The sequence below is a fragment of the Symphalangus syndactylus genome, chromosome 1 (assembly GCF_028878055.3).
Source record: "Symphalangus syndactylus isolate Jambi chromosome 1, NHGRI_mSymSyn1-v2.1_pri, whole genome shotgun sequence".
Classification (NCBI taxonomy): Eukaryota; Metazoa; Chordata; class Mammalia; order Primates; family Hylobatidae; genus Symphalangus; species Symphalangus syndactylus.
The window spans coordinates 97,558,564-97,584,026 of record NC_072423.2 but is presented as its reverse complement, the minus strand read 5'-3'; the positions used below and the strand labels follow the sequence as shown (position 1 = coordinate 97,584,026).

Here is a 25,463-nt window from a genome sequence, read left to right as displayed (position 1 = left end):
CTGCCTCCAGCCTCTCTCTCAGCCTCAGGCATGGCCCGTGAGCCTCCAGGATCCCAGAGTCCTGTCCTCACCCCATCCCTGAAAAACGGACCCTAGGAGGCCAGATGGGCCGTGCAGGGAGCAGTGCGAGACTCCCTCTTCCACACTGAGGTTCACACATGGGCAGGACAAGCAGGAGGCAGGCAGCTCCCAGTGCAGGTGCAGGGGCAGCTCCGCTTCTCGTTTCCCTTCAAGATGCCCACAGAGGCAAATCTCTCCCAGTCTGGGCACTACGCTCCTGCAGGGAAAGCTCAGAATTCCCTCGGGTTTCCTGGACCTTGAGAAAGTTGGCCCAGGGCAGGAGGGGAGCCCTCTCATCACCTCCTCCTCCTGGCTACCCTGCTGGCTCCTGCACCCCCCACTCTGCACCCCCACCCCTACCGATGCTCAGTGCCCCAGGCATGAATGTGTTCCAGGACCCCCCCGCCCTGCCTCCAGGGGCTCAGTGGGGAAGGGGGGCCTGACTCATCCTCCCGCCAAGCAGCACAGGCACCAGGCACCACAGCCCGCCAATTTCCAGCTTGCTCGCCGAGCGCCGTGATTTTCCACTTGCGCCATCTGATTGCTATTAGGGCTGGGGAAAAGGGAATTCCTGGTTCCATAAGCCCCCAGAGGGCCCAGGCCGAGTCCGGGGTGGGAAGGGGGAGGGGTGCCGCTTGGGCGGTGCTGACCACCTCTGCCAGTTCTGCGCTGCCCCTCCATGGAGCCCTCGCCCTGCTGCCACCCACTGCTCTGTATCACCCCTGAGTAAATTAAAACAACGGGGTGGGGACTAGCCCCTCCTGGGCCAGCCTGCCCCGAAATGCCCACTGGGGGCAGACCAAAGGCACCAGGCAAGCGTACAGCCGGTGCTCCCTCTCCTGGGCAGCCTTGCCGAGCAGCAGAATGCGAGGGAGATGAACAGCTGGACTCGGGCTGCAGTGCTCGGGCCAACGTGACGTCACCAGGCGGAGAGATGAGATCCCAGTGGGGCTCTGGGGGGGCTCCTGAGTGGGGCATTCCTTCCTGAAGCCTCATCCCTGCTCAGCCCCTCCTCCTACTCCCCTCCCCCTCCCCCTCCTGCCGGGCCAGGAATTGGGTTTGGGGCGGGTTCTGCTTCCAAAGCCATCTCTTCCAGCAGGAGAGGGCTCTACTCTGAGCTCGCATTTTCCAAGGCTCCGGGCCGCGCTCGGCGCTGGCCTGCTGCCCCGGCGGGTCGGCCGGCCGGAGGCGGGAGTCACAGGAAGAGCCCTCCACCAAAGGAGGCCTCCGTGGATCAGGACAGCTGCAGGTAGCTCTAGGGGCCCAGGGTCCAGGGGAGGGTGTTCCAACAACCGGGGCTGCAGGGTGAGGGCCAGGCAGGGAAGGAAAATGACGCGGGCACTGTCGGGACAGAGAGGTGGACGCTGTCAGGGCAGGCAGCTCCCAGAAATCCTAAGGCCCCAGGCAGGGAGCCCTGAGACCCCAGAGAGGCTGTCACTCACCGGAGAAGCTCCCCTGCCACTCCTGAGGCTCCAGGGTTCCGGGACCATGGAGGAACTTTAAAAGTCCCCCTCCCGTGGCAGGACCTGACCCCTCCCAGCTGGCCTCACCCCCAGCCCCACTGTCCAGTTCCTGCTCTGTGCTGCTGGGGGTGAGGGGTCCCCCTTGGTCCCTCCCCCAGCCTCACTGGCCATTCAAGCATGCATTCTAGAGGGGCTGGAAGGGAACACCCACCAGGCAGTGTCCTACACACAGGGAGATGGCTCCCTCTGCTCTCAGCCCTGGGGTGCACACGGGGTGTCTGTGTGGGCAGCCGCAGGATGTTGGGCAACTGCAGTCCCACCTTCTCCCAGGCCAGCAGCCTGATGAAGCTGTTGGCCTTGGAAGGAGGCGGCTCCTGGAATGATCTGCAAGGTCTCAGTCCCCCCAGACAAGCCTCTTCAATCCAAGCTGTTAAGCAGGGGACTCCAGGCCTGGAGTGAGGAAAACAGAGGCTCTGTGTCTGGGGGAGCGAGACAGGCCCCTCTGATGGCGGCCCAAGCGGCTAAGGAGAGGGGCTGGGACAGCCCCAGCGGCATCAGGGCTGGGTCATGGTGGGATGAGGTGAAGGGAGAGGAGGAGCTTCCTGCGGGCAAGGCTGCAGGAGGCTGACAGGTGGCCAGGCCACCCTTGGGCTTGCTCCGAGGGGAGGGTCAGGTGTGAGCTGCGCTGGCAGCTTTTTGGGTCAGCTTCAGTGGAAACTAGTTCTGTCATAGCCCAGATCCCACCCAGAGGAACACACGTACACATGTACTCACATGCACGCCCCATCCACGTGTCACACACATGTCCTTTAATATGGCCCATCTGGGGTCCACTGGCTTCTGGATCTTTCTGTGCATGAGTGAAATCGCTTTTCAGGTTGTCCCTGGCAGGACAAGGACAAATGCACAGGGACACCCACATAATGGAGGGACGCAGATGGTAGGGAGGGGAGCTGGGGGCCCCCACTGCATGCCCACCTGCAGCATAGGGGGGGCCCAGCCCACTGCCTTTGGGGCACTAGTTGGTGTGACTGGGGTCTAGCCTGGCCAGGGTGAATGGGTGAGGCTCCTGTAAGTCAGGACATCTCTGGAAATAAGGCTGGGGGCCCAGACCTAGGGGTGGTGGGTGTCCAGAAGGGCCACCAAAAAGAGTAGGGGCAATGGAGAGAGCTTGGGGGGCTCTTACCAGGCGCCTGGAAGGTTGAGGGCAGGTGATGGGTCTGGGGTTGCAAGACAGGAAAGCTCGGACAGGCCCCAGAGCGTGGAGAAGGTACAGCCTGTCTGTGGCAATGGGACAATGACCCAACTGGAGTCCAAGGAGGGAAACTAAAGACACACAGGTCGCAGCACCAGCCATCTGCAAGCCCACTGCACACACATCACAATGCACTGGCTCACTCCGGCACACAAGGTGCCCCCACCCTGGGACAGCCCGAAGACCCCAGGCTGGGTCACCCGTAGACCAGGCACAGGTACCCGCAAACGCCCTTTGAAGGCGCAGAGCGGCGCGGTCTGGCTGCGCGGGGCCGAGGGGAGCCAGGCCACTGGTGGGAAGGGTCCTGGGAGCGGCCCCTGGGGCCACACTTGCGCCACCAGCTCCGGAAGGCCAAGGGTTAAAGAGGGGGCGGGCCACACGCGCAGACGGCCACCTCTTCCAGCCAATGGTGGGCGCGGAGGCCAGGGGTACGGCCCGCCCCCTGGCGGGAGGAGTGGGCGGCGGGCGGGGGCACGTGGCTGGCTGAGGCCGGGCGGACCCGCGCGGCGCAGAGAAAAGAATTTCCGGGGAGCTGAGCCGAGCGGGCTGCCTAGCTCTCCTTTTGGGAGAGGAGGGGCCCGGCAGCCTGCGACCCGGGCTGTGCCCAGCAAGGCCCTTCTCCGCTCACAGCCTCAGTTTACCCCCCAGTACAGCAGGGAGTAGTAATAGGTGCTTCCCTGCGGGGAAGAGGGACAGGGCTCCACGGGGAGAAGCTTCCTCCAAGGGGGGAAGCTCAGGTTGGGGAACAGAGATCAATTCCAGAGGACCCAAGGTAGGCAGACCCATGAGGTCTGGCCGGCCAAGGTGGACCAGCCTCCAGCAGGGTCTCCCCCTCCCCAGGCCTCCCATTGGCAGCCTTAGGGTGGGTACAGCTTCCCCTCCCTATGCCAGCAGCCCCTCCCTACGGCAGCTGCTCGAAACACAAATCTGCAAGGCTGCAGGGCACGGAGTGGCTATGGGTGGGCCTTTGGGCAGATGACCTCGCCCTCTAAGCCCAGGAGCGCCCATCAAAGGGGCATGAGGATACCTGGCCCATAGCTGGTCATGAGGACCAAACCAGATGATGGGTGTAGGCGGGCTGGCAGGATAAGTGGTGGTGACAGTGATGCTGATGACCGGGCTGTCCTGCCTCCCAGGCACATGTAGGGGAAAGGCCAGATGCCTTAGCATGTTACATACCCCTGCTCAGCCAGAGCCCCCCTCCTCCAGCAGGTACCCCCTGCCAGAAATGATCCCTCTTCCCCTGCTCCTCCTTCTGGGACCGATTGCTGGGAAGCCCCTGTCCTACACCAGGCAGGGCACAAAGGAAGTGCCCCAAAAATGTGTGTGGGTAAATAAATGTATGTCTGCAAAAGCAGCCTGGCTCCAGAACTCTCACAAGAAGAAGGAAAGGAGAGGGCTTCTTTTCCAGTGAGCTGTGGTGAGGCTGACGTGGAGTCCACAGGCAAAAGGGGGCTGTGCCCCAGGGGTGACCTTCAGAATCTCACCAGGACAGTCCCACAATGCTCCTGCCGCTGAGGGTATGGGGTGATTGCCTTTCCTCTAAGGTGACGGCTGTGAGCCACAGGCCTTGGGGGCCTAGGCACGGGGGTCCAGGAAGGGGAGTGGTCCCTGCTGCCCTCATCCACCCTCTCTCTGGGCTTCTGCCAGGTGGGTGTGCAGACTGGTGAGCTGCCAGCAGGGGCCCAGACGTGCCAGGCCTGGAGATGGCGGGAAACTGCTCCTGGGAGTCCCATCCCGGCAACAGGAACAAGGTAAGTGCCACAGGCGGAGGGCCCTGGTCCTGCCCAGATGGGTGTGGGTGGGAGTGGCAGACCCAGCCCAGCATCTCGTCCCCCATCCCCCGTTCCTGGCCCCACTTTCCAGCTCTGGACCCACAGTGGGCAGTGGGCTCCTCGGGGCTATGTGGCCGGGCACAAGTTCCCTGGACCCTCCTACCCTCCTGTCCTCATCAGTAAGACAAGCACCAGGACTGGACACCCTCAAGGTCCCTCGCTGTGCTGACACTGCGGTCGCCTTGTAGCATCCTTGCAAGGTCTGGTTTCATCTCTTCCCTGCAGAGGTGGGGCAGTCAGCTACTCACTACAGCCAGGCGGGCCAGGAAGCCCTGGGACGCTGACTCCAAGGTGGCCCTGATGTCATGTGCTCCATGGAGCCTTGAGGGTCCTGGGCCACCCCGAGAGTGTTGCCCCAGGCCAGGGTCCATTAGTCATGAGTCACCCATCCTGAGACTCTGACAACCCCTCCAGGCTGACCCTCGTCCTGCCCTCAGCCAACCTAGTCCCCTACTTCTCTGAATCCCTTGAAAAGTCTGGGATTTCCTTCGCTCTCAACTTGGAAGGATCTCTTGAATTCCTATCCATCCTCTTCTGCATTTGAGGAAACTGAGGCTTACACCCAGGTAGTAACTTGACTGGGATCAGCCTCTAGGTCAGGAGCAGAGTGGGGACTCCAGCCCAGCCCCTGGGATCTCGCCCCCACACTCTTGGGCCCTCTCCCTCCTCCCCGTAGTGACTGCTGTGGAGTGGCGGCCGCAGGAGGCAGAGGTTGGACTGGTGGGTGGGGTGGGGCAGTCTGCAGAAACTCCCAGCGCAAAGGCAGAGCTCAGGGTGGGGCCGGGCTCCAGAGCAGGCATTTTACAAGGCGGTATGCGGCTGGTCACGGCAGCTACACGCCCAGTGACTCACCCGGCCTCGCCCTCTGACTCTGAGGAGGGGATTGCAGACTTTTTCCAGCGTGCATGCATGCAAGAGGCACTGAGTAAGCTGACCGCCTCCATCCAGCCCCCTGAAGCCCAGCTCCTTCCCAGCACCTGAGCTGGTCCTCTTGGGCCTGTTTGGGCACCAGATCCTACAGTCTAGTTCCCCAGCCCAGAAGAGTGTCCAGGTCCCCCACAGGAAAGAGAAGCTAAGGATTGGGATTCGGGGCAAACAGACTGGCAGACAGAGGGGTTGAGCCGATAAATGTATTTAGAGAATGACAGGGAGGGAGCAGGGCCCCCTTACAGTGCTTGCGCTGACCTCACAGAGTCTCTCCAGAGTTTTACCAACACCTTCAGTCCTGTTTTCAGATTCCCCTTGACCTGAGCAGGCTAGGAGGTCCCTCCCTTTGCAACGGGGTGTCCAACCCAGAGAAGAGTCTCTCAGGACCCAGCGTTCCACCAAAGCTGGGAGTCATCTGAAGGTGGCAGAATGGATCCTGCCTTCATAACCTTGTCTTTTGTTTGTTAGGGAGCCCTGAGCAGTGGGAACAGAAACCAGCCTTTGCGGGGAGATGCTGGATGTGGGAAGGGAAGTGACCATTCTCCAGGCAGGCAGCCTTTCCCTCTGGGAGGAGAGGTCGGAGAAGACTGCCGGAGGGCTGAAGCCAGCCTATAGATAGATGGGTTGTTTGGCCCGCATAGCGTGTTTAAATGTTAACATTTAAAGATCGGGTGTTCCACATTCCAGTCTAGAGTTCAGGCTTCTCCAGGGAGCGGGGGAGGACGATCAGCCACTCCAGCCCACCCAACCCCTGGTCCCCACCGGCTGGAGCACAGCAGGCTGCCCGCTTCGCTCAAGAGAGGGGCTCTCGGGTTTGCCGCTGTGCTCCCTCTCACCTGTTCCTTGCACCTGGCCCACCTGCATGCATTTATACACAAGCCTAGACCCTGAGGGCAGGACCGATACTCAGCTGGGATGCACTCTTACAGCCACATCAACAGTTAAAGCAGTGAAATGCTTCCCTGCAGCTTGATAAATAGCTGCTGCCTCTCCTCCACCCCAGGGACCCCCCTGGACTTTCCCACAATCTGGAAACCCCAGGGGCAACCCTGGCTCATCAGGGAGCCACCTCCCATCCCACTAGAGGACAGGGTTCGGCTCCAGGGAAGGCCGAGATCCACTCTTTTTTTTTTTTTTTTAATGTAACTTACAAGTGATTTTATTTCTTCAAATAGTTTCATGTTTTTTGTAACACTGCAAGACTTTGCAAGAATAGTACAATGCCCACCAATACTTCACTCAGCTCAAGTCATCGTTAACCCTTCACCACAAGTGCTTTCTCTCTATCTCTTGGCAGACTTTTTTTCCCAGAACGATTTGAAAGCAAATTGCAAGGCTGGGCGCGGTGGCTCACGCCTATAATCCCAGCATTTTGGGAGGCCAAGATGGGCGGATCACCTGAGGTCAAGAGATCGAGACCAGTCTGGCCAACATGGTGAAACCCCATCTCTACTAAAAATACAAAAATTAGCTGGGCATGGCGGTGCGTGCCTGTAGTCCCAGCTACGTGGGAGCCTGAGGCAGGAGAATTGCTTGAACCTGGGAGGCGGAGGCTGTAGTGAGCCAAGATCGCGCCACTGCACTCTAGCCTGACAAAGCGAGACTCTGTCTCAAAAACAAACAAATGAAAGTAAATTGCAGACACCAAGTCCTTGATGCTGAAATAGCCTGTATCTTCTAAGAACAAGGACATTCCCGTAGCCACATAGTGAAAATGTGCATAGCCACGGTACATTGTCACATTCAAAAGCTGCAACGGCGATGCAATGCCATTATCTCTGCACCGTCCATACTCACATTTCCCCAGTGGTCCCAACAATATCCTTTCCAGCAGCTGTTGAGATCCAGCATATAATCCAGGATTCTAACACTATGTTTAGGAGTCATGTCTCTTTGCTCTTCTTAAAAATGGAAAGGCTCAGCGGGGCGTGGTGACTCATGCCTATAATCCCAGCACTTTGGGAGGCAGGTGGATCACTTGAGGTCAGGAGTTCGAGACCATCCTGGCCAACATGGCGAAGCCCCATCTCTACTGAAAATACAAAAATTAGCCGGGTGTGGTGGCACAAGCCTGTAGCCCCAGCTGCTCAGGAGGCTGAGGCAGGAGAATCGCTTGAACCCGGGAGGCAGAGGTTGCAATGAGCCGAGATCACGCCACTGCACTCCAGTCTGAGCAACAGAGTGAGACTCCGTCTCAAAAAAAAAAAAAGGAAAGGCTCTGCAGTTTGTTGTGCGACTTGACATTTTTTGGACAGTCTACTCTGACCGGTGGGCAGCCTGGCACCCTTCCTGGGCACTGGTGTTACCTCCACTCCTATAGGCGCCATTCTGTGCTGCTAGCTCTAGACTCTGGGACAGAGAGTTAACATCAGGTGGGGTCAGGGGCGTTTGAGGATAGAGTTGCAGCCAGTTAGCTGCTCCACAGCCACTGCCCTACAGACCCTCTCCCTGCCCCAAGTCCGTAATTGGGACCCCCCCCCCACGCAGGGACCCAGGTGCAGGTCTGTGGGTGGGGGCCAGCCGGCATCACAGGTGTCTCCCTCTGCACCTGCGCAGATGTGCCCCGGCATGAGCGAGGCCCCGGAACTCTACAGCCGGGGCTTCCTGACCATCGAGCAGATCACGATGCTGCCGCCTCCGGCCGTCATGAACTACATCTTCCTGCTCCTCTGCCTGTGTGGCCTGGTGGGCAACGGGCTGGTCCTCTGGTTTTTCGGCTTCTCCATCAAGAGGAACCCCTTCTCCATCTACTTCCTGCACCTGGCCAGCGCCGATGTGGGCTACCTCTTCAGCAAGGCGGTGTTCTCCATCCTGAACACGGGGGGCTTCCTGGGCACGTTTGCCGACTACATCCGCAGCGTGTGCCGGGTCCTGGGGCTCTGCATGTTCCTCACCGGCGTGAGCCTCCTGCCGGCCGTCAGCACCGAGCGCTGCGCCTCGGTCATCTTCCCCGCCTGGTACTGGCGCCGGCGGCCCAAGCGCCTGTCGGCCGTGGTGTGCGCCCTGCTGTGGGTCCTGTCCCTCCTGGTCACCTGCCTGCACAACTACTTCTGCGTGTTCCTGGGCCGCGGCGCCCCCGGCGCGGCCTGCAGGCACATGGACATCTTCCTGGGCATCCTCCTGTTCCTGCTCTGCTGCCCGCTTATGGTGCTGCCCTGCCTGGCCCTCATCCTGCACGTGGAGTGCCGGGCCCGACGCCGCCAGCGCTCTGCCAAGCTCAACCACGTCATCCTGGCCATGGTGTCCGTCTTCCTGGTGTCCTCCATCTACTTAGGGATCGACTGGTTCCTCTTCTGGGTCTTCCAGATCCCGGCCCCCTTCCCCGAGTACGTCACTGACCTGTGCATCTGCATCAACAGCAGCGCCAAGCCCGTCGTCTACTTCCTGGCCGGGAGGGACAAGTCGCAGCGGCTGTGGGAGCCGCTCAGGGTGGTCTTCCAGCGGGCCCTGCGGGACGGCGCTGAGCTGGGGGAGGCCGGGGGCAGCACGCCCAACACAGTCACCATGGAGATGCAGTGTCCCCCGGGGAACGCCTCCTGAGACCCCAGCGCCTGGAGGAGACGGGCAGGAAGCAGCCTCCAAGACCCTTCTCCCTGGGACAGGAATGGGCACCTGCCTCTGAGTCCATACAGGAGAAGAAAAGATCTGTTTCCTCTCCTCGGGCCTCCTCCCTGGGCTGGGGGCTCCAGGGGTGGCTGGGAGACTGGGCAGCCACCTGCAAACAGACCCTGTGGCACCTGCCCAGCTCCCGCACCCATTCTGCTCCCCTAGAGACCCCTTGTACAGAAGTTGCCCCCAGGTGGTGGGGCCCCTCCTTGCCCCAGGCTGGTCGGTAAAGGAGAGGGGGTCGTCACCCAGCCACCTCTGCCTCTTGGGTCAGCCCTCCTTAACCGTGTCCCAGCCAGCACCAGTCCAGCAGCCTCATCCCTGCCATTCAGGACTGTTCTGGAAATTTGATCCTCTCAAGGCATTATCGGTGAGCAAATTTGAAGGAAATGGTGTCTGGAAGAAGGTTCTGGTTCGCATGCCTTGTAGCTAAGTCTTCCTGCAAACAACTTCCCTTCCCCCCGTCAAGTCATCTGGTGACTTTGATGGGGGGATTTCTGGTTATGTCAAGGCTCTGGAGACAGGAAGGACCTTTGGCCGCCTTGGGTAGTTGACCTGCCTTTTCTGACTCCGGGACCAGCCAGTCCTAGGCTGCCTCCGGGAGCACTCGAGGTATCCCACAGGCCATGAGGACCTGCTGGGCAGCTCCTGGACAGCCTCTTGGCTCCAGCCCCCACCTGAAAGTGGACACTGGCTCCACCCTGGCCACCTGGGGACTGGCACTGTGGTGCACAGTGGCCCAATGTAGCCAACGGAAGTTTTATAAAAGACAAAATGTATATCAATAAACATTTTATAACTTGCAGCCAGGAAGGCTTCATGCCCACGGTCCTACCCTGGGTCTCTGTTTCCCACAGTGAGGACGCCCAAGGGCACAGAGTCCCGGGACGGGTGGCACCCCCCCACCAGCTCTCCCACACACTTTGCTCTTTGCCTCTGCTCTCAGGCCTCCTCCTGGGGCTGAGTCTGCACACACCCGTGTTCCCGCTTCTGTGGCTTGTCCACTCCCTGCCAGAGGGAGCCGTGGCCAGCCAGGCTGTCCTGTGCCAGCGTATCCCAGTGCCCCTTCTCAGCTCAGAGGCCCCCACGGCCTCTGGGAGCCACAGTTCTCACCTCCTCCATGCCAGGCCCTGGGCTGGCCACCGTAGTCCTGCCTGTGTCCGCCGGAGGCTCTGTGAAGTGGGTTGCTGCCCCTCCTGTTGCCCCCGTTCAGGATGCCCCTCTCTGCCTTGAGCTCCCTGAGCCAGCCTCCCCGTGCGCAGACACCTCTCTATAGCCCAGCAATAGGCTGGGAGCCCTCCCAGATGACAGCCCAGCCAGGGCCATGCTAGAAGGGTTCCTGCCTGGCCCTTTTGCCTCTGGTCAGCCCCCAGAAGGGCCCCATCCTGGGTTCCTGGTGTGCAGCCTAGGACCCTGGCTCCTTTGAGACAAGCCTTAAGGTAAGCCTGCTCACCCTGATCTCACCCATGGAGAGAGATCAGGGCAGAGGTGTTGGTGCCCCCAGTCAGGAAACGTGGCGGACAGAGCTGGGCCCCTCGTCTGCAGAGCAGTGCCAGGAGCAGGCAGATGGGCAGCACGCCGAGCTCCAGGTGGGAATGAGTAGAGGCGTGGGCAGTACCGCCAGGCTCACCCACCCAGCCGCCTGGAACCTGGCCTTCTAACTGCAGGCTCTGGAGCCTGCTCGGCCTGCCCCTGGTGAAGTGGTCCAACCCTCGGTGGGTTGACCCCCCAGTTCTGTGTCCCTGATGATCCACTGCCCAGCCAACCTGACCTCCACTGCCCTCCCGCCCACTCAGCCCACTGCTCCTCCATGCTCCTCTTTCTAATAATCCTGGTCGGGTCCTCTCCGCAAGGCCACCATTCTATGAAAAGAGGGGATCTCATGTGGCCCAGATGTCGTGGTTCCAGGACCTCTAGGTGATGAAGGTTGCATATCCCCACCCGCTCCCTCCCAGTGCCCAGAACAAGCCCTGCCATCCTCCAAGTCCCGCCCTCCCCAGCGCTGGTCAGAGGATCCCAGAAGAGCAGAGCTGGAGACCACAACGTCCAACAGGTCATTTCCAGCTACTCAGAGAAGCCAGGTGGGGCCTTGAGCAGACACACCAGGAGGCAGGGCTGGGACCTCGTCCAGTGGCGAAAGCTCCCACCAGCATGGTCATCCTAGCTACCCAAGTGGGCAGAAGCACGTCCCTGTCCTGAAGGCAGCCGGGGGGATCCATCTGGTGTCCCGTCTCCTCCTCAGGGCCCAGAGCATCCCAGTTCCTGGGAATTCACCTCTTCCTTAGGAGTCCCCACCCCAGGACTCCAGCCCTGAGCCCTCGTGGGGAGCTGCTGACCTAGAAGGAAGGGGCCTCCCTGCCTGGGTACAGCTGCAACAGCTCAGAGCCCAGGGCCTGTGAGGGGGTGGACAGCCTCACCCAGTAGCAGGGCCTGGAGGTCAAGAACAGGCTGGGTCCGACTCTAGGAGGAGGCATCTGCCCTGATGGATCCTAAGGCGGGAGGGGCAGAGGTGAACCCCAGGAACTGGGCCTCCCCCAACCTGTGGCCCTTCTCAGGTGCAGGTCTTTGCAGTCTTGCTAGGGGACAAGCTTTCTTTCCCTCCATCCCCCCGCAAAGCCCCAGGAGGATTCCCACACCTCCCTGGACCACCTCGTTCTCTGTGCTAATGGAGGGAGACTGCACCGATGATTAGATGAGCGGGAACTGCCCGCTGTCCACCACTTTCCTCCTCCTTCCTTTGGTATTTAATTATTAAAGTGGGCTTGGGAGGAGCCGGGGGCTGCGGAGATTTCCACCCCACAGCTCTGGGAAAAGGATCCACAGCAGGTCACAGAATGGAGAGTGGGGCGTGGGACCAGAGCGTCTAGGCTGCCCTGGATGTTACAAAGCCGACTTAGTAACAACCATGTGGTATGTGGGAAGGGTGGGGTGAAGGGGCAGGGGTGGGCGCATCAGGCAGTGCAGAACTCTCCACTTTTCCATGCTTCCTGCTACCATTTCTATAAAAATAAACTGCTCTTTTAGATTATACAAGGGATAAGCAAGGCCAAATTTGGAAAATCAAGAGCAAGCCTCAGGGAGGCAGAGGGCTGCCACCTATAAGGCCATGGGACCTCAGTCTTGCTGTGCCTCAGTTTCCTTGGATAAGTCAGCTACAGCACTGACCTCCAGGAGTTGGTGCAGTGGCCTGGGGTGGCAGCCAGTGTGCCTGATTGCCCTGGTCAGGCGTTCAGGGCAGGGAGCAGAGTGGCCACTGCAGAAGGGATGTGCCTGTGGTGGTTTGTCCCCAGCACCGATCCGCTGTTCGCGGACATACTATGGGCAGTGGGTGCTGGCCAAGAGCTGCATGTGGGTTTTCTGTTGACTGTCCATGCAGGGCTACACGGCCCATACTGTCAGCCCCAGCTGTGGAAGTGGGGGCTCATGAATGGAGTTTCTCATCCAAGGTCAGTCACGCTGGTGGACGGCCCTGGCTTGAGGCCCACATCACCATCCAGGGACTCCCCACAATGGCCTTCCTGTTGCCCTGGGGGCTCTGGTCTCTGACCTTCCATCTCCCATCTGCAAAGCACTGGAAGCTGGGGTTCCGGGGAGACACATGGAGTGGCCTGGACATGCCCATCACAGCCCTAGGATAACCCAGATGGGCCATTGAGACCTGTCCACACTCTGTGGAGACCAATGGAAGAAACAGCTCAGTTTCAGGCTGTGGGCGCCTGAATCAAAGTGGGGACTGGGAACGAGGTGCTCAGCGGACACTCAGCAAACGGCCTGAACACCGACGCCTCTCCCGTCTCTGTCTCCCGTCTTCACAAAAGGAAAATGGAACGCCTCTCCGGCATCCACCGAGCTTTCCCGGATCCCCTGCCAGTTGTCGTTTTCAGATAACTTGAATTTTATATTTTATGCCAGGATTTTTAAGCCCCCAGGATCTTGTCACATCTGCACAGCTTGGCTCAGAATCCTCAGCCAGGACCATCCTTCCTCCCCAAGAACCAGGGCCTCATCTAGAAGGTAGGGCAGGGAAATGAGGGTCCACATATGGTCCGGCCCCTCGGTATACAGGGAGATGACCAGGCCTGGGAAATGTGCCCTTCGACGGGCTGGTGACAAGGCCAAAAAGCTGGGCAAACACATTGCAGAGATCGTCCCAAACCAAAACCACTGAGAGTACAAGTGCAAAAACATTCCCTTTTAAGCCAGTAGGGGCTTGACAGCTGGAGAACTTGAAAACAACAGGGCACAGTTCACAAAATCAAAACTCATGGAAAACTCTGCGCGGGTGAGTCAGAGTGCCAGCGCCAAGTCTCCTGGCATGCAAGAGGAGGCTCCCCCGCTCAGGCAGATTTTTTTAAACATCTTTTTAATTAATTGAATTGAGACCTAATTTACATAAAATAAAACTGACCCATTTAATATACAGTTTAATTATCTTGGACAAATGTTTATGTGCCCATGTCATCAGAATGTTTCCATCCCTGCAGAAAAAACGCTTCCATCATCCCCCCAAAGTTCCCTGGCACCACTGGGCAGTCGGTCCAGCCTCGGGCACACCCCTGCCCCCACCTGGGTGGACCACCCATCTCTGCTTTTATGCCACTGTAGATTAGTGTCCCAGGTAGACTTTTACACCATATCAGACAGGGTGCTGGGTGGCAAGTAACAGAAACCCCGGGTTAATCTAGCTTTGGCATGTGGGGTAGGTGGGAGGTATGTGTGTATTTAAGGGAGTTTACTGACTCACATACTCAGAAAATTCCAGGAGTGATTCTGGCTTCAGACACAGCTGGATCCAGGGCCACAAATGAGTTCGCTAGGCCACTTCTCTTTTCCCTGTTTTCATCCCTACTTTGGTCTGTGTTCCATTTATTCTCAATGGAAAAACTAAATGGCAGGTAAGCAGCAGTTCTCGGTTTATCTTCTACAACTTCTGCAATCCCAGCAGAAAGAGCACCCACTTCCTGGGATTCCAGCTGAAGTCCTGATATCAAGCACACTGGCCAGGCCAGGGGCACGCCCCCTCCCAGGAGCTGGAGGCAGGGACGGGGGACGGGGTGACAGTTGCCCCATCTAAGTCCAGTGGACTGAAAACTGGGAAGAGGTGCGCCCAAGGTAAAACTGGCAGGCATGGCCGGGCGCAGTGGCTCACGTCTGTAATCCCAGTATTCTGGGAGGCCGAGGTGGGTGGATCACTTAAGGTCAGGAGTTCGAGACCAGCCTGGCCAATATGGAGAAACCCCATCTCTACTAAAAATACAAAAATTAGCCAGGTGTGGTGGCGGGTGCCTGTAATCCCCACTACTCAGAAGGCTGAAGCAGGAGAATCACTTGAACCTGGGAGGCGGAGGATGCAGTGAGCTGAGATCACGCCACTGCACTCCAGCCTAGGTGACAGAGTGAGACTCTGTCTCAAATAAATAAATAAATAAATAAATAAATAAATAAATAAATAAATTGGCAGGCAAACAGCAGGTGTTGGCCACGTTCCTCCCCTCAGTCCACCCTCTACATGCCCACTTCTTTCCTATGTATGATTTTTAAATGGTCCCACCCAAAATCTGTAGCTGTGTAATTTACAACATAAAATGCCTTCCTTCCCCACAGAAGAGAGATGACCAAAGTCAACCGCAGGGCCTGCCTCCCCGGCTCCGAGCCCATGCCCTGGGTGCTGTTCACGCCGCCCTCCATCAGAGCCACAAACACCTCCTCTTTGAAAGGTACTTGTAGTACTTTCTGGGGATGCTATCACCAATTCACCAATACCACAGACTGGCGGGGGCACTTCAACAACAGAAATTTACTTTCTCTCAGTCCTGGAGTCCAGAAATCCAAAATCAAGGTGTGGCAGGGCCGGTTCCTCCTGAGGCGTCTCTCCTTGGCTTGCAGACGGCTGCCTTCTCCCTGTGTTCTCAGAGGGTGGTCCCTCTGTGCCTATCTGTGTCCTCACCTCCTCTTATCAGGACTCCAATCAGATTGGATTCGGGGCCCATCCTAGTGACCTCATCTTAACTTCATTAACTCTTTAAAGATCCTTTCTCCAAATATGGTTACATTCTAAGGTACAGGGGGCTTGGGGGTCCAACATACAAATTTTGGGGAGACCCCCGTTCAGGCCACAATAGTGCCCTTTGGCCAAATGATGGTCACTCTCCAGACACACAACACACAATGGAAAAGAAAAAAGAAATAATAATTTTTTTTTTTTTTTAGAATTCCCACTTGGAAAGGAAAAGGAAAGAACAAAAACACACAATGGTTCTTGGTCTGCGGCATATTCTCTGCTAGGCAGGAAACCAGCAGTGCAAGGGGGTCTCGGTCAGCCCACCGGTGTGGCAGCCAGAATCCAAGATGGCCCCCAGCGATGCCGCCTCACCCTCGTGTCATCCCCTCCCTGTGCGTATGGGCTGTACCAAGTGGCTTGCTTCTAACCGATGGAACACAGCAAAGCTGATTAGGCTGCACGGCACTGTGACTTGAATCTTGCTAGCAGACTCTCTCCCTTGCTGGCTTCAATGAAGCCAGCTGCCATGCTGTAAGCTGCCATATTAGAGAGGCCCCCGTGGCAAGCCATTGAAGGCAGCTTTTGGCCACCAGCCAGCAACAAACAGAGGCTCCCAGCCTGGCAGCCGGCAAGGAAACCAGCCCTGTCAACAACCACATGAGCTTGAAAGCAGATTCTTCCCGGAGGGAGCCTTCAGATAAAACATCTGCAGGGACCACTCCTGATGCCACATGTTCTTTAAAGGCCTGGGGAAGCAGAGCTGAGCTGCCTCCTGACACGCGTGGCCCAACGCAGAAAGTGGGGCTTTACCAACCTCACAGTGTCATCCCACCAGGACCCAGCCAATTGCACATGTAAAGGCAGGTATTTGCAACAAACCTCTTTGCCTCTTTCAGGTATTAGTTTCTCCACTGGTCAGGAATCTTTGTTGCAAATGACAAAAACCCCATTGAAACACACATGCATGCACACGCGTGCACACACACACACACACACAGAATGCACTGGCTCCTATTACTAAAAAGTCCAGGCAAAGATGGGCTTCAAGAACAGCTGGATCCAGGTGCCTGGATCTGGGGACTCTGTCAATCAACTAGCAATTAGTCAAGAAATGTGAGCATCTCTACATGCCAGGCAATGTTCTAGGCACAGAAGGTACAAAAATGTGAGAACTGCCACCTTCTGGAAACTTATGTCTTTCTGAGCAGCCTGTCTCTGTCCGTTGGGTCTTGGCCCATTCTCAGGCAGGATCTCCCCTCCTGGAGAAGAGACAGGCACCATAGCTCCAGCAGAGCAAACACAGAATAAAGAGGCCAGGGAAGTCCTCACTGTCACTGCAGAGTCAGCACAGCGCACGCCCTTAAGACTGTCCCCAAGTCAGTTGCCTAGGGTCACTTATGTGATCAGCCTCAACATCTAGGGGTCCTGCTTTTTCTTTCCTCATGCACATTTGTTCAAAGCAGATGCCCAGCACCTCCCGTGCCTATTCCTCCTTCCGCTGCAGGGCAGGGCAGTGAGAATGAACACCATGCTAGCTGGGGACCCTCCTAGAGACTCAGCCATCTGCTGCACCACCCGTACGGCCCACCCAGCACCTGCTCCAGGCCAGCACCCTCACAGGCCAGGTGACACGGGTAAGATGCCGGCCTCCATCCCGCCCTTGAGGGGACTGACACATCAGAACTCTTCACTCACCAGGCAGGAAGGGGGCCTCGGCCGGTGTGGGGAAAGGCCTGCTCTCCCATCCGCCTGTGTGGCATGTGTGTGAGCTCTCCTTCTTTCTAGGAATTGAGGGAGGCCCTGAGGGACTACAGGCATTTTGGTGAGGACTTTGAGGCTCAGAGAGGTCACCTGAATGGTGTGGTTCCCCAACTCACAAGCGGTGGAACTCAGACTGGAAATAAGATCCTGGGCTCCGGGCCCAGCTTGGCTTCCTCCCCATCCCTCCGTAGGCAGCATCCTTCGTGAGTCCATTAGCCAGAGCATCTCCCCAGGCAGGCAGTTGGGGGTGGCTGTAATAGCCTTTCCCAGCCCACAAGAACCCCCACAGCTTCACCTGAACCCCCCACGGTGGGCCTCACTAATGCCGTGAGGTCTCCTCGGCCATCCCTGGTGGCATTCAGGAAGGGAGGTATCACCTTTCCTTGAAGGCCCCGGCCTCATCCTCCATTTCACTGCCGCCAAGCTGTCTCCTGCGGGGGCCAGGGGGGCCGTGCTCAGGTCCATTAGACTTGAGCTGGCTCTTCCGGGCCAGCACCGTGGCACCCACGTGCAGAGGCCCTGGCAGGCGGGGCAGGCACCCATCCTGCATTTATACCTCAGGCCCGGCTTCCCACTGCTCAGAGGGAACCTAACAAAGATCATCAGGGGATCCCGGGGACAGGCTCCTCTGAGCCTGGGGGCAGCCCTGCCCAGTGGGAGAGAAGCAGGCAGCTCAGGCCAGACCAGAACAGGGCGAGCAGCTCAGGGGCCTGGGCCTAGGTGGCTGCTGAGGCCTCCAGCACTGGAGTGGGCAGGCACCAGCCACCTTCACCGAGGGACCACGCACTGCGTCCAGGACAGGTGAGAGGCCTGTTTTTTGCAATCTGGGTGAAGGCAGGAGAGCGTGGGGGACAGAAGTGATGCTTTGCACCCGGTGGGACCTGGGGGGAGTTCCCGCTCGGCCAGGGTAGCCGGGTAACCCAGCAAGCGTCTCAGCTTCTCTGAGCCCAAATAAAGCAGAGATAATGAAACCCACCTTGCAAACATTCAAAGCACAGATGAGCTCATGTCACCAACCCTGGGACCTGCCACCTCAGTGTGACAACAGAGCACAGAGAAGCGTCGGACAAGCTAAATTCAAGAAGACATAGTTTGTTTTTGAGAAAACAAGCTTATGAGACAACCAGGCCCTATATTTTCATTTATGTAAAAAACATATATTGATAGGTAAATGCACAGAAAAAAAATCTGCAAGGATTTATAGTGATACCCGGGGGTGAAGACAAGGGTAGATCTTTCTTCTTTAGCATTGGAACCTTTCAAAATAAGACTGTATTTGCATCTTATCTGTGTCATTTTTAAAGATGTTTAAGGCACAAGGAGAAAGGGACAATGGGATACTAGCCGTGGGAAAGAACACGGAATGGACAAAAGGTCAAGCGAGGCTTTTGAGGACAGGACTCCTAAAAGTTAACATGAGAGATTCTCTATTGGAAACCTTACTTGACATTGAATATGAGAGGACAGTTTCCAACCTAGTGCCTTCCCCAACACACACACACACACACACACACACACACACACACACACACACACACACAATCCTCAACACATTCTAAAAATCAGGCTCCATTATTGGCCATAAGGCAGTGGAAATAGAAAATACTCTTAAAGGCCAGGTGTGGTGGCTCACACCTGTAATCCCAGCACTTTGGGAGGCTGAGGCAGGCGGATCACCTGAGGTCAGGAGTTTGAGACCAGCCTGGCCAACATGGTGAAACTCTGTCTCTACTAAAAATACAAAAATTAGCCAGGTGGTGGCAGATGCCTGTAATCCTAGCTACTCGGGAGGCTGAGGCATGAGGACCGCTTGAACCCAGGAGGCAGAGGTGGCAGTGAGCTGAGACCACGCCACTGCACTCTGGCCTGGGCAACAGGGCAAGACTCCATCTCAAAAAAGAAACAAGAAAATACTTTAAAAATCTGAAATATTGGCCGGGCACGGTGGCTTACGCCTGTAATCCCAGCACTTTGGGAGGCTGAGGCGGGCGGATCACAAGGTCAGGAGATGGAGACCATCCTGGCCAACACGGTGAAACCCCGTCTCTACTAAAAATACAAAAAAATTAGCTGGATGTGGTGGTGGGCGCCTGTAGTCCCAGCTACTTGGGAGGCTGAGGCAGGAGAATGGCATGAACCCGGGAGGCAGAGCTTGCAGTGAGCCAAGATCAAGCCACTGCACTCCAGCCTGGGTGACAAAGAGAGACTCCATCACACACACACACAAAAAATCTGAAATATTTTAAACCCAACAACTAGGGAATCAAAGCATGCCAAGAACATACCCCAAAGTGTGAAAGCTTACACACAGGAAACGCTTGGAAGGACCCATTCCCAAAGGAATTATCTCTGGTGGTGAGATTATGAGCAATTTTTCTTTTTCGGTATTTTGAGTATCTATCCAGAGTCTCCAATGTGCTCTATAGTAAACACGAATAACTTTGGTAATAAGAACAAGACCCCCAAATTTCAGGAGGCGCTCCGTCTCAGGGCCGTGCACGTTCACCTCCACAGGTCCTGACCCTGGGTGGTCACTGTTATTAATGCCTCTCCTCCCAGGGGTCTCCACGGTCTCTGATGTGTCCAGTGGCCAAGTAAAGCAGCGCTGAGCACGCTAGAACATTGTAAACACCCCTTGACGCTGTGCGGCCGTGCACAGCCTAAGCGATGATCACCTCCCCCCACTGCGGTACCTCCTCGAGGCCTCATTCAGCATTGATTAGTGCTGGGGGCAGGAGTTGGCGTAAATCGGGGCTTCTCTTGGCTCTGATGGGGATCAGGAGCAAGCCTCAAGCTCAGAACCTCTAACAGAGTCCCAGAGCCACTCAGGGGAACCGTGGGACCCTGATGAGGGTTGAGCAGTCTGGGGTCCCACCAGGGGTCCATCTGTCCATCAGTCCATCGGGCACTCGGCCAATAAACTCTGGGTGCTCATGATGTGCTGGGCTCAGGGCCCCCTGGCTGGCTCTGGATACCCCCACACCCTTCCTAGGAAGAGAAGGCTGACAGCAGAGCCACCTGGGGCCGGGTCCCAGCTGTTCCTGCTGTGTCAGGCTCAACTGGGAAGGTGTCTTGTGGGCGGCCTTCCACTTGCCCTCTCCCAAGTCCAAGATCAACCCCCCAATGAGCAGTGTGTGGTGATGGCACTCTACGGTGGGCACACCCGCGTCAGGGGCCATAGGAGTTTCCTGTGGCTGCACAGACCAGGCAGCTTAAAGCACAAAGCTCCTCTCTCATGGTCGGGAGGCCAGAAGCCCAGAATCAGGGGAGGCAGGGTCGTGCGCCCCCTGAGGCTCTAGGGAGCCCCTGCTTGCTCTTCTGGCTTCTGAGTGGCTCTAGGTGTTCCTGGGATGTGGCCGCAGAAACCCAGTCCCTGCCTGTGTCTTCATGAGGCCTCCTCTTCTCCCGGGGCAACTCCGCTGCGTGTCTCTTATAAGAACTGGGATTGGGGCCAACTGCATCATCCAGGATGGTCTCATCTCAAGATCCTTAACTCAATTACATCTGCAAAGACCTTACCTCCAAATAAGTCACATTCACGGGTTCTGGAACAGGGACCTATCTTTAGGGGCCACCATTCAGCCCCCTACAGGAAACAGCCAGTGTATAAGCTGCTGGTCTGGACACACATTCATCCGTCAGCAAGTCTTTGTTGAACATTTACTACCTGCAGGCATGGTACTACGTTTTAGGTTTTGTTTTGTTTTGTTTTGTTGTTTGTTTGTTTGAGACGGAGTCTTGGTCTGTTGCTCACGCTGGAGTGCAATGGCATGATCTGGGCTCACTGCAACCTCTGCCTCCTGGATTCAAGTGGTTCTCCTGCCTCAGTCTCCCGAGTAGCTGGGATTACAGGCACCCACCACCACGCCTGGCTAATTTTTATATTTTTTAGTAGAGACACGGTTTCACCATATTGGCCAGGCTGGTCTCGAACTCCTGACCTCGTGATCCACCTGCCTTGGCCTCCCAAAGTGCTGGGATTACAGGTGTGGGCCACTGTGCCTGGCCTAGTGTTAGGTTTTTTAAAGGGAAGGTGAGGGTTAAAGAAAGACACACAGAGACAGAGAGAGAGAGTGGTGGCTCTACAGGAAACACAGGTATATTGTAAAGACCTGCAGAGGTGGGGAAACAGCTTGATGCCAGAGCCCACCACTGCTTACAGGCTGGGGTACTTATAGGTATGGGCGGGAGGGGTCTGGGCAGTACGGCTTGCTGCCTGGAAGGATATTGATAAGATCATGGGGGTGTTGCTTGCACTTTCTCCCAGCAGAATATGATAAGAGGCAGGCTGTTTCTCACGGCCCGAATCCCCATGGAATGTTTCACTTTCACCAGAGTCTGCGCAGTGGTGGGGGGCTTACGAAATGGTGCAGTGGGACTCACACTAGGGACCTGGTGGACAGACAGAGGGATCAAGTCCGACGCAGTGCCCACCCATCCAGCCGACATGCTGGCTGAACTCACTCCATCTGCAGAGACGAGGGAAGGAGGGCCGGGAGTTCAGGAGTTCATTAAGCGCTGTGGAGCACTTAATCCAGGGGCCAAGCCACAAACATTTATTGAGCACCACTGATTCAGGGGTGGCAGAGACACATACTCTCCCCCACCCTCCACCTCCCCACTCACTCCTGCATCCTGAAGCTCACATCACTGCAGAGAAGCCAGGCATCTCCACTGATGTGGCCAGTTTTCACATATGTGTTGGCTTTTACTAGAAAATAGCCACAGCTCATTATTCTGCTTCGGTTGGGATAAGGGTTCCTGTCTCTCAACCCCTCCACCCCAAATCCCTCTTCCTTTCCTCAGCCCCAATACTTGACACCCTCCTGCTATCAAGGAGCAAGAGGATGCCCGGAAGTGTTACCTTCCCCCCTCAGGTCCCTGGCTGACCCATGCCTAGTTCTGCGCCTCCTCCTGATGATGTTGATGTTGATGTCTCAGCTCCTAGCTGGCCAAGCACCCCCACTGTGGGCTAGGTCCCCCTCCTCTCACCGCCGCCCCCCCCAGGAAATCATTCCTGTACCTGTGGCCTCTCCCACGCATCAGGAGTCCCCTCTCCACTGAATCACTATCTTCGAATACAGCACACAATCACATCGTTCCAACAAATGCAGAGATCAGCCTCCCTGTCATTTCTCTGTTCCCCCACCCCACCCATGACCACACATTCCTTCAAATGTCACCTGCACTCTCTCAGGGGTCCCTGCAGCTGAGCGTCTCCCCCGGGAGGGGTCCTCTGGGGCCATCTCCCTAACACACACCCCGTCCCCCAACCCTTATCCCTTTGCAACCCATCAGGGTTCGGCATAAAGGCCCCCATCAAGGCCAGGCGCAGTGGCTCACACCTGTATCCCAGCACTTTGGGAGGCCGAGGTGGGCGGATCACCTGAGGTCAGGAGTTTGAGACCAGCCGGGCCAACATACTGAAACCCTGTCTCTACTAAAAATACAAAAATTAGCTGGACATGGTGGTGTGTACCTGTAATCCCAGCTACTCGGGAGGCTGAGGCAGGAGAATCACTTGAACCCAGGAGGCAGAGGTTACAGTGAGCTGAGATCACGCCACTGCACTCCAGCCTGGTGATGGAGCAAGATTCTGTGTCAAAAAAAAAGGCTATCATCACAGCTCTTGCCAGCACCCTCACAGGTGCCGGGCTAAAGCCACCTTGCTGTCCCGGCTTAGGGACCATCTCTCCTGCAGGATGGCATCTGCAGGTGCAAGGAGGGGCCTGTCTTTTTCTCTCCAGCACCCCAGTACCTGGAATAGCCCCTGACACACTGCGGGCCCTTGGGAAATGTCTGCAAGGGGCTCCGTGGTGACCCCCAAGAGGAAGCCAGGTGCCCTGAGGGCCTCTGAGCCCCACTGGACATCACCACCCTGTCCAGGCACCCAGAGCAGAGTGGGGGATGGGGAAGATGGCAATGGCCTGGGAAGACCTATCAGAAGTATAAGTACAAGGACCGTGGGACAGCAGCATGCATCTGCACTGTCCCCTCTCAGAGCTGCGGGGCCCCTGGTCTCCCTTCCCCACAGAGCACTGCCCAAACACCCCCGAACCCGCATGGAGTAGACCCGCGTCGTCCTGCAGCAGCCATGTGGGTGCACAGGTGACCCAGAGGCAGAGGCCAGGTTCCATGTCATTAGAGGGAGGTCCCCCAACAAGCTGGAGAGGGATCAGGCAGCCGGTGCCCAAGCCTGCCTGGGAAGGGCCTGACCCTGGGACCCAGCCACGTGCACGCACACTTCTCCTGCAGCCAGCTCCCTCACCTGGCTCCCCCCAGCTCTCCTTCCCACCTGAGTCCCTCCCGGCCGCTACCCTCTGAGTCCCTCACCTTGTTAGTTACACCCTGAGCCGTAGGGTGGGACTGCCTTTAACTGTGTGTTTCCTACCCACAACTGTGAGTTCGTGGTCATCGTTATATATATGCTCTGTGTGTCTGTGTACATGGGTATACATATATATGTGTGTTTATTGTGTATATGTGTATGTGCTGTGTATAGAGCTATGTGTTCTATGTGTATATATGTGCTATATATGTATATATGAATATATGCTATGTGTGATATGTATATATGTCTATGTACATATGTATGTGTGTGCTATTATATATGTATATGTGTTTTTATATACATGGAATGTATGTATCTGGCACATAGGATGTTTGGTAAATGTTTAAATCTGTTTTGAACCTAAGGGGACATTTCCAATTATAGTGACCTATGGAGATTGGTAACTCTGGGACATGGTGCCGTGCTCCCACTGTGGACACAAAAAAATGTTCGAGAAAACATAATTCCCCTCCTGCCCCACCCAAATAAAATACTGAGTAGAAAGATGACAGACAGGAAGGGAAATCTTCAGGTGCCACAAATGAATCAGCAACCAGAGCTGATGCCGGGGGCCCATAGTGCACCAGATGAGACACAGGCTCCAGGGGCTAGGGGTGGGAGGGCTAGGGGTTAGGAGGTGGTCTTGGAGTGGCATAAAGTCGGGGAGGGAGTTTGAACAGAGGAACCTGCATGAGGCCAGGGCCCAGGGAGCTGCCCAGAGAAAGCAGCGTTCTGCCCAGGGTGCTGTTAGGAGCTCCACCCCGCCTGTAACTAGGTGTGTGGATGTGTGGGTGTGTGGGTAGAGCCGTGCACCAATTTGAATAGTTAGAGCCCGATTTGCACCATTCACAGGTGTAGAATCTGAATTTACTACCACTTGCATGATGCCAAATCTCCTAGCCAAGAAATCCATCAAAAACCTGGTCTTGGACCTGTGAAATCCTTTGAATATCCACAGAGGCCAATGCCAAATGCCTGAGTAGCAAAATCTTTATGACAATGTGGGGCTCTCACAAGAAAAAGTAATGATATCCCTGTAGAAGGAAACCAGTAATTGCAAACATAAAAATTTAAAAAAATAAAAATAAAAAATAAAGAGCCAGTCACGATGGCTCACGCCTGTAATCCAGCACTTTGGGAGGCTGAGGTGGGCAGATCACTTGAGGTCAGGAGTTCAAGGCCAGCCTGGCCAACATGGCAAAACCCCATCTCTACTAAAAATACAAAGATTAGCCGAGCATGGTGGCGCATGCTTGTAATCTCAGCTACTTGGGAGGCTGAGGCAGGAGAATCGCTTGAACCCAGGAGGCGAAGTTTGCAGTGAGCCAAGATCGTGGCCACTGCACTGGAGTCTGGGCAACATAGTGACACTCTGTCTCAAAAAAGAAAAAAATTAGTAAGGATGAAGAGGACCACTACATAAAGGACACAATTCCCCAGTGTTATCAAATAATCTTGGATTTGTAGTCACTTAACAAAGTTTCAAAATAGGTGGAAGACAAAATGACAAGACCTCAGTCATAATGGGTTGATATTTATAGCAGACAAATTAATAAACCTACAGATCATGTAAATAACATAATTTTAAAAACATAGTCAAATGGATATAGAAAGAAAATAGAAATTAACCATTCATTAGGCTTCAAAATGCATCTCAATAAATATCAAAAAACTGACCACATTATCTGACCTTCTTGCAATATTAACAACAAAAAGATAGCTAGAGTCGTGCATTATAAAATATATTTCTAAATAACTTTTAGATATTTAAATTTCTTATTTGTAATAGTTTTGAATTATAAGCTATTTAGACAACAATAAAAACACTTGATATCAAAACTTATGAAACATCTAAAGAAATACTTAGTGGTCCATTTATAGTCCTAAATACCTGTTACCAAAAGGAGAAGGTTTAAAAATTAATTACCTAAGCATTCAACAAAGGAAGCTGAAAAAGAATCACAGGGTAAATCCAAAGAAAATAGAAAAAAAAATAAAAGCATAAATTAAGGAAACATGAAGCGAAGAAACAGTAGAGATGATTTTATTTTTAAATAGTTCTCAAAAAACAACCCTCTGGCAAACTAATCAAGAAAAAACAGGAGTGAAGTCACAAATAAAGACTGGCAGATAGAAGTGAAGTTGTAAAAATTCTAAATGAATATAAGAAACTACTGTGAGTATTGTACTGATAAATGTGAAACCAAAAAGCAAGAACAATTTT

At 55.6% G+C, this 25,463-nt stretch overlaps 1 protein-coding gene and 1 long non-coding RNA gene across 3 annotated transcripts; one reads left to right on the top strand and one right to left on the bottom strand.

Annotated features, from left to right (window-relative positions):
* Positions 1 to 691: 691 nt before the first annotated feature.
* On the top strand, positions 692 to 13,895 carry MRGPRF (MAS related GPR family member F). 2 transcript variants are annotated; one of them, XM_055271006.2, is made up of 3 exons: positions 692 to 1,309; positions 4,429 to 4,532; positions 8,097 to 13,895. In XM_055271006.2, exons 2-3 carry the CDS (start codon positions 4,485 to 4,487, stop codon positions 9,078 to 9,080), a joined length of 1,032 nt encoding a protein of 343 aa, XP_055126981.1. In that variant the 5' UTR covers positions 692 to 1,309; positions 4,429 to 4,484; the 3' UTR covers positions 9,081 to 13,895. The 2 variants fall into 2 exon arrangements, with proteins under 2 accessions (XP_055126981.1, XP_055126991.1); XM_055271016.2 differs by lacking the exon at positions 692 to 1,309 and adding an exon at positions 3,274 to 4,298.
* LOC129478871 (uncharacterized) lies at positions 1,322 to 3,163 on the bottom strand. Its single transcript, XR_008656487.2, has 3 exons — positions 2,710 to 3,163; positions 2,298 to 2,373; positions 1,322 to 1,973 (listed from the first exon to the last, which is right to left on the bottom strand). It is a non-coding gene; the product is annotated as an uncharacterized lncRNA (long non-coding RNA).
* Positions 13,896 to 25,463: the final 11,568 nt, after the last annotated feature.

Bases quoted from the DNA above. Each gene is read 5' to 3' on its own strand.
- MRGPRF (XM_055271006.2), top strand. From the start codon at position 4,485: ATGGCGGGAAACTGCTCCTGGGAGTCCCATCCCGGCAACAGGAACAAG. The intron at 4,533-8,096 runs GTAAGTGCCACA...GCACCTGCGCAG, and splicing joins ATCCCGGCAACAGGAACAAG to ATGTGCCCCGGCATGAGCGA.